General features: G+C 43.7%; 1 protein-coding gene across 1 annotated transcript in view; it reads right to left on the bottom strand.

The window, feature by feature from the left end:
• Window positions 1-10,458, bottom strand: part of LOC106574005 (obscurin) — a 56,879-nt gene extending 46,421 nt beyond the window's left edge. The window contains exons 1-9 of the mRNA XM_014149500.3: window positions 10,141-10,458; window positions 5,819-5,937; window positions 5,379-5,663; window positions 4,911-5,072; window positions 4,715-4,819; window positions 4,315-4,581; window positions 3,420-3,689; window positions 3,008-3,274; window positions 2,521-2,784 (exon numbers count right to left, since the gene is read on the bottom strand). Coding sequence (XP_014004975.3) covers window positions 2,521-2,784; window positions 3,008-3,274; window positions 3,420-3,689; window positions 4,315-4,581; window positions 4,715-4,819; window positions 4,911-5,072; window positions 5,379-5,663; window positions 5,819-5,855 — 1,657 coding nt within the window. The 5' untranslated portion in view covers window positions 5,856-5,937; window positions 10,141-10,458. The remainder of the gene's footprint in view (window positions 1-2,520; window positions 2,785-3,007; window positions 3,275-3,419; window positions 3,690-4,314; window positions 4,582-4,714; window positions 4,820-4,910; window positions 5,073-5,378; window positions 5,664-5,818; window positions 5,938-10,140) is intronic.
• Between the last annotated feature and the right edge of the window lie 214 nt (window positions 10,459-10,672).

Below are 10,672 nucleotides of genomic sequence, written 5' to 3' on the forward strand. Positions count from 1 at the left end.
CCTACCAAACTTGCTAACTGCCTGGTACTCAGCACTCTATTGTCCCTCTAATCACTCTGACATCAATGCAAATGTAATCGAAAATCTAATCAAACACTTCATGAGAGCCCATGAGCTCATGTTGCTCAACATTTCTATAGGCTATGCAACTGCGGGCTCTATTAAGAGGAGGAGGATCCCATCAGCTTTCTATAGACTAGGCCTACTATATTTATTTCTCAACTTTTCTAATATTAAACACATTGCTTCTCTTTTCAACAGGAGTATAGCCTACCTGGCTGGCATGAAAATGAACCAGGGGATAAGTGTCCACCACATGCAGTTCTTCCCCTGCCCCTGTTTCCAGACAGGTGCATGATAATGGTCCATTCTAAATCAAAACTAATTTCACACATATATTATTTAGTATATGTAAAGACAAGATTAAATCAAGAATAGTTTGATGGGTGACAATATTAGCCTATCACTTGTGAATGATTCCCAGCTTGTGTCCAGTAAGGGTAGAAACTCATTTTCATATCATAGTCGCACACCACATGTAGCCTAGCCCATAGGCCAATATGTTTTGATAAGGTTTGTATCACAACGAAAGTGGCCAAATAACGTCTAAAAATGACACATTAATCCGCTTTACAACAGGTGTAGAACCTAACTGGCATACATACGCAGGACGCAGGTTTCACATTTGGGGAAGTTCATTTTCACCATAAAAATGCACCTTTATTTTAAAAGCTTTTCATGCATAATAGCATCTCACTTTTGAATGGTGTTTTCCTGCTAATAGAACATTTGCGCTTATAGCCTACTGCCATGTGCGCATTGCTTTGCTTATAATGTGAAGAAGTAGCCTAATAGTTTATCAACATTTTCAGCTAAACGTTATGATCTGTTGTGTCAGCCTCAGTGCTTAAACATTTTTGTGATGCTAGTGGTTGTGTTAATTTGGGATCTATCGCATCCCACAACTGTCCCAGACTATGTTTGGAATATTTATTTATTTACAGAATAGGTCGACTTTTGTACTATGGGGGATAGTAGATTGACATAGGTTAGTGCTTTTGCTTTTCATTAGGCCTACTCATCTTGTTGGCTGATGAAAAGTAAATGTGGACAGTTCTTCCAATATCTTCAATATGCACCTCGGAATTGGATAAGGACGCACGCAACCGGGAGAAGGGGATTATAATTATTATATTCAGCCCAAGGGCACAAAGGTCACTGGCTGCAAAAGGCATGGATTTATCTAGGGTGCATAACAGCCACACAAAGGGGATACCGCTGGGAAATTCTAGGCATTATCAAGTGCTTGTCAAATTGTGAATGAGAGACTGATGAAGTGTGTACAGCCTGTGCAAAAAACAAAGCAGAGCTCATGCATTTCATACAACTTCATACAATCATCATTAGAGTCTCATCACGTAGCCTTACGCTTCAAACACACAGACAGCGTCATTACGCAAAATTACACACAGCATCATCTGGATATGTATGCAACAAAAGTTCAACATTCCCCTTCTGCTACCATTTCTGTCAAGCTGTCTACGCATACAGTTTGACGCATCGTATGCACCACACTGAGCGAACAGCAACTGCCTGTGCAACCTAATGCTGCAAGGCAAACCCAGCGTTTCATTGGAAATGAATGTAATTCTGGGGTACCAAAATGCAATGACGCTGTTGGTGTGTTCGAAGCCTTAGAATGTATTAAACAAAAAAACATACAGCCCAATGTTTGTATCACAACTGAAGTTACATAAGTAAATCTAAATTAAGCATATAGAAATACCTGTCTTTGTTTTAACATCTCAACACAGAATAGCTGCATGTGTGCAGTCCCTCAAATCATTTGGAGAAAATATCATTTATATTTTATTCAGCTATTGTCAATTGTATTCTTCATACTATAAAATAATATAAAATAATGCCATGGAATTCTAAGCATATCTTGTCTGCTAAATGAACTAGTGTAGCCCACGCCCTATGGCATAGCCAGATCAGGGTCTAATGTAAGGACAACTCAGAGTATGCAATTCTGTTCTACATTTTCTTCATATCATGCTTCTTTAGACCTGTCTAAAATAAATAATGGATTTATTGTGTTGGTGTAGGCTATATTACATGGATTTATTCAACTTTTTAAAATGTAGATGTTCTAAAGGTCTGGATCAGTGGTTTGAAGGCTATGCGTGGAAGCCAGGAGATGCTAAATGTGTTTATGTTAATTAACGGTCAATTACCGTGAGACTGACAGTAATTTGCTTGACAATCACCGGCTGACGAAATTTCATGACCTCCACAGCCTTACTGAAGGACATCAGATTCAACCATCTTCAGGTCAAAATCAAGTCTAGCAGATTTGCCTTATTTTCGAATTAGATCTCTGTAAGTTTTAGATACTGTGCTTTAAGACTTTAAGACAGTACTGACTGGACACGTACAACCACCAGCATTACACTAGTTTCTCAATTTCTCTTGCAGTGGCTGCTCACAAGTGAGAACTGACAACTGTACAAGGCTAACCTTTGACCTTGAGGGAGGTGGACTCGGTGAGCAGGCCGGCTTGGAACGTGACTCTGCTATCCTGGGGGCGAAGCATTTTGATGGTGAGGCTGTGGATGGTGCCCATGTTTTGGATCCTGGTGACGGAGTTGGCGTTAAGACGGTTGTCATTCAGGAGCCACTGCACATTGGCGACCACATAGTTGAGCTCACAGGTGAACGTGGCGTTGCTATCCTCCTCCACTTCTACGTGCTCCAGGTGCCTTATGATCTTTAGCCTTCGCACTGAAAAAAATATATATAGCTCATATCCATGCTGTCAGGGTTGGTTTGTGGTAATATCTGCTGTTCAACACAGTGTAGATTAAACACAGCATACAGTACTTTGAAGGTATATAAAGACAAAAGCAAGCATGAAGCTGCAATTCATTTCCATGATTAAGCATCTGAACATTGAAGCTTTGTCTAAAAAAAACACTTGTATTCCTCTTTTATACATCATCCTCACCCTCCACAGTGACCTTAGCTGTGCTCTTTGACCCTCCAGCCATGCAGCTGTACTGGCCGGTGTCGGTCTCCTTGAGACCCTGGATGGTCAGCTCTGCCTGGCTCTTCTCCGTCCTCATGCTGTACTTGCTGGACGTCTGCAGGGCGGTGCGGCCCTTGTACCAGCGTACCACCCTGGGGGAGGGGGCAAATTGACAGCTCAGTGTGACCGAGCTGTTCTCTTTAGCCTCCACGTCTGGCATGGGCTGGACCACCTTTAGAGGGCGCTCTGGGAAGATACAGAGATGGATAATGATATACAGTAATACTGTCCTGTACAAACCTCTAGCAATACAGTGATCTAGCCCAGAGCCTGGAGGGCCACTGGGTTTCGTTCCAACTTTCACTTAGTGATAATCAATTAACTACCTTACCCTTCACAGTGAGCTGTGCGGTGGAGCGGCTCTTCCCGGCATTGAACTGCACTGGGCCTGTCATAGAGCTGTCTGTGCTGCTGAAGCAGAGGGTGTGCATGGTCCCTTCCTGGTCTATGCTCACTCTAGGCCCCTCCATCAGGACCTCTCCATCCAGGGTCCACTTGGGGGGTCTCACCGCCCGCAGGCTGATCTCCACCTGGAACAGGGCCTCCCTGGGCTCTGTCACCTCCAGGGACCTCAGTCCCCGCACTATGCTGATAGCCTGCTCTGCACGCATAGGGAGCACACACACTCCATCAGTATCTTCACGTCCAGAGAAACAGAGTAAATGGCAGAGAGAAAGGGTACACTCCAGGAAGGGAGTGAGATAGATAGTTGGATTACTTCATTGTGGATACAGTATATTTGGTTGAATGAGGTGTTTTGGTGATTCATCGATTGTAAGTAAGAGGGGTGAGGAGGGCAGGGGGGGCCAGTGCCCCTGTGACAACAATTTTGGACCCCCTTGTGGCCCCCCTAAATGTGGAATATGAAATAATCTTTACATAACAAATTTTTGCTATCGTTCTTTTTTTACATCCGTTATTAGACAGTGACAACGCTGAACACTAATCATTATGAACATGGTATTTTGCCTGCTAATGCCGGCAATGCAGTGAAGAAAACGATATGACAACAATAACGTCTAATGTAACTGGCCCTTCTAACAGTACAACTGGCCCCAGCTTGGCCCCCCCAGTTGAAATGGTCTAGAACCGCCACTGGTGGGGACACACTTTGTATGAAGATTTGCTTATAAACAGTTTATTAACATTTAATATTAGGAATATAAGTAACACTGGAACTGTTTATAATAAGTCAGAACTAAACACAATGAGTGTGAGCAGCTCACCCTCCACTAACAGCTGACAGGACGTCTTGTCATCACCAGCATCACAGGTGTAGGTGTCCTCATCAGATGAGGCCACGTCGTCGATGTGGAGCTGCCTGTAAATGTCATCGCTGATGATCTGGTGCTTCTGGCTGGGCTGGATCTCATTCCTGTTCTTGAACCACCTGACCTGGGCGTTGGCCCGCGACACTTGGCACTCCAGCAGGCCTTTGTGTTTGTACAAAGCAATCTTTACTCTCAGAGGCTTCACTATCTGCACAGGCAGCTCTGTGGAGACAGCAGTAACATTGAACGATTGTTTAGTGAACATTAATCAGAGAAGGTCACTTAGGCCAGATAGAGGTTTTTGAGTCACTGAGGAGCATTGATATTGTTGAATCTCAAAATAGCTGTTGTTTACCTTTTACTGTGAGAATTGCATAGGAGGAGACCCTGTCTGCAGTGAATTTGATCTCCCCAGCATTTGCTGGCCTTACAGACTTGAAGCACAGGGTGTGAGTTTTACCTGTATTCAGACAGAAATACATGTTTCATCAGTAGTATCCTGACCTATAGACACATGTCCATGACTAGGCTCAGTTGTGTCCCATGCTCACCCTCATGTCTGATCTTGACGTTGTCTCCGTGTTTGATCCTGGTGTTGTCTCTGTACCAGCGCCCGTCCACATTCTCATAGTTGACCTCGCATAGGAAGTTCACACTCTGCCTCTCAGTCACTTCCTCGTCCTCCAATTCCTTCACAATCTGGATGTCTCTGGCTGGCAGACAACCACAGGGAGACAGATAGACAGACAGATAGACAGTAGTGACAGACATTACCTAGAGATCCAGTATGGGGTTTGATCTAAATACGTACTGATGTATCTGTGATCTGTACTGTGATTTATCTATAAATTGACGTTGTTTCTAGGCCAAGCCATTAGCCTGGATGTCAAGTTAGTGAGAAGATATCGAGCTAATGTAGAGACTTCCAAGCTATTACAGAATAATTAGACTGAAAGATGGTCATACAATTGTCCCTGTACTTTGCATTACTCCTCTGTTGTGTCCTGTCATAATGTTACCTATGACAATGAGTTGACCTGAGGTTTGAATACAGCTTTGGGCACCATCAGTCTGGAAGGAGAACAGGCCAGTGTCTCCTACGGTGACCCGGGTGAAGGTGAGAGTGTGTTTATTCCGATGGGTAGTGATGCGACAGGTGGGCTTGGACTTGAGCTTGACCCCGTCCTTGGTCCACGTGCCATCTATGTAGGACAGGTTGAGGGTCACCTCGAAGGAGCAACCCTCGCTCTCACACACCTCCACATCCTCCAGACCCTTCACCACCAGTAGCTGGGTCTGGCTCTCTGCAGACAGACGGTCAGAAAGTAAAACACACACACTTGTTGAAACCTTTTCATATTTATATAACGGGTCATTGAATATTGAATAAATTAGAAGGAAACACAAAGGTGAAGACAAGCAACTGAATAGAATGTGTGCCATGGAGTAGAGGTCTTACTTGCAGCAGCTAGTTTTCTCCCAGACCTATCTCCCATGGTCTGTCAGGAGGGATGGCCTCAGCCACTTCTGATTGGCTTTCCCCTTGTCCTTATCCCTAGGTTGTCCCTAGGGCTAAAACTATACAGTTTGATACATCTTTTAAAACATGCTATAAGTCAAAAACATTTTCATGTTGACTTGTAAATAACCCCTCCACTCTCTCATTCTCATTGACATGTTTTAAAATGGAAGACCAATGTGACCAGAATCCGAGAGCAACACTTTAATATGATTATACTTGGATGTGGCGTGGCTGGGCCTGTATAATGAAGTAATCTCTGACACCTCAATACTTGCCTGAGCTCAGTTTCACTGATATAGACTCAGCAGTCTGCCTGTAAAGTATGTGTGCTAGTAATGAGAAAAGAGGATCCATTAACCTCACAATGGGTTCCATCACGTGTCAAGCTCATTCTAAGGAGGGCCGAGTGTCTGCGGTTCTTCGCTCCTCCCTTGTATTTTATTGATGAATTAAGGTCGTTGATTAATAAGGAACTCCCCTCACCTGGTTGTCTAGATCTTAGTAAGGAACTCCCCTCACCTGGTTGTCTAGGTCTTAGTAAGGAACTCCCCTCACCTGGTTGTCTAGATCTTAGTAAGGAACTCCCCTCACCTGGTTGTCTAGGTCTCAGTAAGGAACTCCTCTGACCTGGTTGTCTAGATCTTAGTAAGGAACTCCCCTCACCTGGTTGTCTAGGTCTCAGTAAGGAACTCCCCTCACCTGGTTGTCTAGATCTTAGTAAGGAACTCCCCTCACCTGGTTGTCTAGGTCTCAGTAAGGAACTCCCCTCACCTGGTTGTCTAGGTCTCAGTAAGGAACTCCTCCCACCTGGTTGTCTAGGTCTTAGTAAGGAACTCCCCTCACCTGGTTGTCTAGATCTCAGTAAGGAACTCCCTACACCTGGTTGTCTAGGTCTCAGTAAGGAACTCCTCTCACCTGGTTGTCTAGATCTTAGTAAGGAACTCCCCTCACCTGGTTGTCTAGGTCTCAGTAAGGAACTCCTCTCACCTGGTTGTCTAGATCTTAGTAAGGAACTCCCCTCACCTGGTTGTCTAGGTCTCAGTAAGGAACTCCCCTCACCTGGTTGTCTAGATCTTAGTAAGGAACTCTCCTCACCTGGTTATCTAGGTCTCAGTAAGGAACTCCCCTCACCTGGTTGTCTAGGTCTCAGTAAGGAACTCCTCCCACCTGGTTGTCTAGGTCTCAGTAAGGAACTCCACTCACCTGGTTGTCTAGGTCTCAGTAAGGAACTCCCCTCACCTGGTTGTCTAGGTCTCAGTAAGGAACTCCTCCCACCTGGTTGTCTAGGTCTTAGTAAGGAACTCCCCTCACCTGGTTGTCTAGGTCTTAGTAAGGAACTCCCCACACCTGGTTGTCTAGGTCTCAGTAAGGAACTCCCCACACCTGGTTGTCTAGGTCTTAGTAAGGAACTCCCCTCACCTGGTTGTCTAGGTCTCAGTAAGGAACTCCCCTCACCTGGTTGTCTAGGTCTTAGTAAGGAACTCCTCTCACCTGGTTGTCTAGGTCTTAGTAAGGAACTCCCCTCACCTGGTTGTCTAGGTCTTAATTGAAAGAAAAAAAAGAAAAAAAACAGTAGACACTAGGCCCTCCATGGAATGAGTTTGACAAACAAGAGCTGTCAATCATAGAGCTAAGTGAAACAACCCAATAGGAAAACCACAATAACATATACATTCATTTAATCGAGGGGTTATTAAGGCTCCACCAACTACAGTGGCTTGCGTAAGTATTCACCCCCCTTGGCATTTTTCCTATTTTGTAATGGGTTTCAGTCTGTGTTGTGTAGAGTAAAGACAGTCGTGTAGACGTAGAAAATAACAGGTATCAGTACCTCTCAACAGCATCTGCACCTTCTCCAATAGGAGAAGACACAGTGATGCATAGACCTATACAAATCTTTGTTCACAAGCACATGCAATGCATGTGGCACCACAATTTACATCCACTTTACAGTGGCTTGCGAAAGTAGTCACCACCGTTTTTCATATTTTGTTGCCTTACAACCTGGAATTAAAATTGATTTTTGGGGGTTGGTATCATTTGATTTACACAACATGCCTACCACTTTGAAGATGCAAAATATTTTTTATTGTGAAACAAACAAGAAATAAGACAAAAAAACGGATAACTTGAGCGTGCATAACTATTCACCCCCCAAAGTCAATACTTTGTAGAGCCACCTTTTGCAGCAATTACAGCTGCAAGTCTCTTGGGTTATGTCTCTATAAACTTGGCACATCTAGCCACTGGGAGTTTTGCCCATTCTTCAAGGCAAAACTGCTCCACCTCCTTCAAGTTTGATGGGTTCTGCTGGAGTACAGCAATCTTTAAGTCATACCACAGATTCTCAATTGATTTGAGGTCTGGGCTTTGACTAGGCCATTCCAAGACATTTAAATGTTTCCCCTTAAACCACTCGAGTGTTGCTTTAGCAGTATGCTTAGGATCATTGTCGTGCTGGAAGGTGAACCTCTGTCCCAGTCTCAAATCTCTGGAAGACTGAAACAGGTTTCCCTCAAGTATTTCCCTGTATTTAGCGCCATCCATCATTCCCTCAATTCTGACCAGTTTCCCAGTCCCTGACGATGAAAAACATCCCCACAGCATGATGCTGCCACCACCATGCTTCACTGTGGGGATGGTGTTCTCGGGGTGATGAGAGGTGTTGGGTTTGCGCCAGACATAGCGTTTTCCTTGATGGCCAAAAACCTCAATTTTAGTCTCATCTGACCAGAGAACCTTCTTCCATGTGTTTGGGGAGTCTCCCACATGCCGTTTGATGAACACCAAACGTGTTTGCTTATTTCTTTCTTTAAGCAATGGCTTTTTTTCTGACCACTCCTCCATAAAGCCCAGCTCTGTGGAGTGTCCGGCTTAAAGTGGTTCTATGGACAGTTACTCCAATCTCCACTGTGGAGCTTTGCAGCTCCTTCAGGGTTATCTTTGGTCTCTTTGTTGCCTCTCTGATTAATGCCCTCCTTGCCTGGTCCATGAGTTTTGGTGGGCCCTCTCTTGGTTGTTTAATTGTGGTGCCATATTCTTTTAATTTTTTAATAATGGATTTAATGGTGCTCTGCGGGATGTTCAAAGTTTCGTATATTTTTCTTTATAACCCAACCCTGATCTGTACTTCTCCACAACTTTATCCCTGACCTGTTTGGAGAGCTCCTTGGTCTTCATGGTGTCCCTTGCTTGGTGGTGCCCCTTGCTTAGTAGTGTTGCTGACTCTGGGGCCTTTCAGAACAGGTGTATATATACTGAGATCATGTGACACTTAGATTGCACACAGGTGGACATTATTTAACTAATTATGTGACTTCTGAAGGTAATTGGTTGCACCAGATCTATGTGGGGGCTTCATAGCAAAGGGGGTGAATACATCTTTTAAAAATATATAAAAAAAAAAAAAATTCAACAAACAATTTTTTACATTTCACTTCACTAATTTGGACAATTTTGTGTATGTTCATTACATGAAATCCCAATATAAATCCATTTAAAATACAGGTTGAAATGCAACAAAAAAACGCCAAGGGGGATGAATACTTTTGCAAGGCACTATAATGGGGCAATAAGGCAGTAAGTAATTCCAGGGGGGGTGGGCCACCTTCCATCTAAGGCAGAACACCACCTCATCAAATGACCTGCCACGTCATATGGTGCTGTATGCTTAATACAGAAATACAGACACATTCTCAATCTCAGACAGCACTGTCTTACAGACCGTATGTAACGTCAACAAAACCCAATAAGGTTATCAACAAAAGGAGGTCAGCCAAAGTCACTTCACATAATTTAGGTATTCAAACAGCTGTGAAGAGAGTATCTGATTAACCCTCATGCATCTCCCACCCGGGACTGTCATTTTCCATGGGAGGTGACTAATGTAAAAATCTAAACAACTAGATCACATTCACATTGACCAAATGGGCAACTGTCTGGCGTTATTCAGTCTACTGTACTAAATGCTGGACGACATAGTAACAATCTGTCACTGCAGGAACTGAGAGCAGAACAGCAAATAGATTACAATGTCAAACAGCTTTAAAATTACACACACAAAAAATTACGTGAACACCTGTAACGTCACAATTCTCAGAACAATGAGAATTATGTTCCCCAATCATTATCAATTTCTTGATGCAAATAGGTAAGTGGCAGAAAAAAAACAATATGGCAGTGATCTCTTGTAATACAATGACATATAAAAAATATTCAAGTCACAAAGATAACTAGAACACCTGCTGTGTTGTACCCACCTTAAACCTGGTTAGCTGTATTCTGGGAAAATGTATTTCTTCTCACGCCCTCTCAGTATCCGAACTGAAATACCACTTTCAGCGGGACAAAAAAAACAGACAAAAAATGCTGCCAAGAAATGTTAGTCTGTCATGAAAGGTATATCCAACTCTTGTCCTCTTTTTCCCCAAATCCCTCGAGATAACAACAAACGTTTGGCAGGGAGAGAGAATGCCCAGGTTGGAGGGCTAGCCTATCTGTCGATCCCCCCCGGAGCAGACAGTCAGCCAGCAGACCTCTCTCTTTTCTCTGCTTTGGTAAAGCCTAATGCTGAACAGCTGACATATCTCTCCTCTCACACTGTCCTCCAAAATAGACCAGTGTCATTATACACGCCACGATAGCCTTAGCTTTACTGCTGTGATGCAACTTCTTTCCAGCAGCACTAGTGGGGTTAAAAAATGGTACACATGCTGGATGGTTTTCCCGTTTGTGCTTATGTCATATCGGATGGAGCCTCTCCTCTGACCAACAAATACATTGGATTTTGTA

This window comes from Salmo salar, chromosome 16 (assembly GCF_965601325.2).
Source record: "Salmo salar chromosome 16, fSalSal1, whole genome shotgun sequence".
Taxonomy (NCBI): domain Eukaryota; kingdom Metazoa; phylum Chordata; class Actinopteri; order Salmoniformes; family Salmonidae; genus Salmo; species Salmo salar.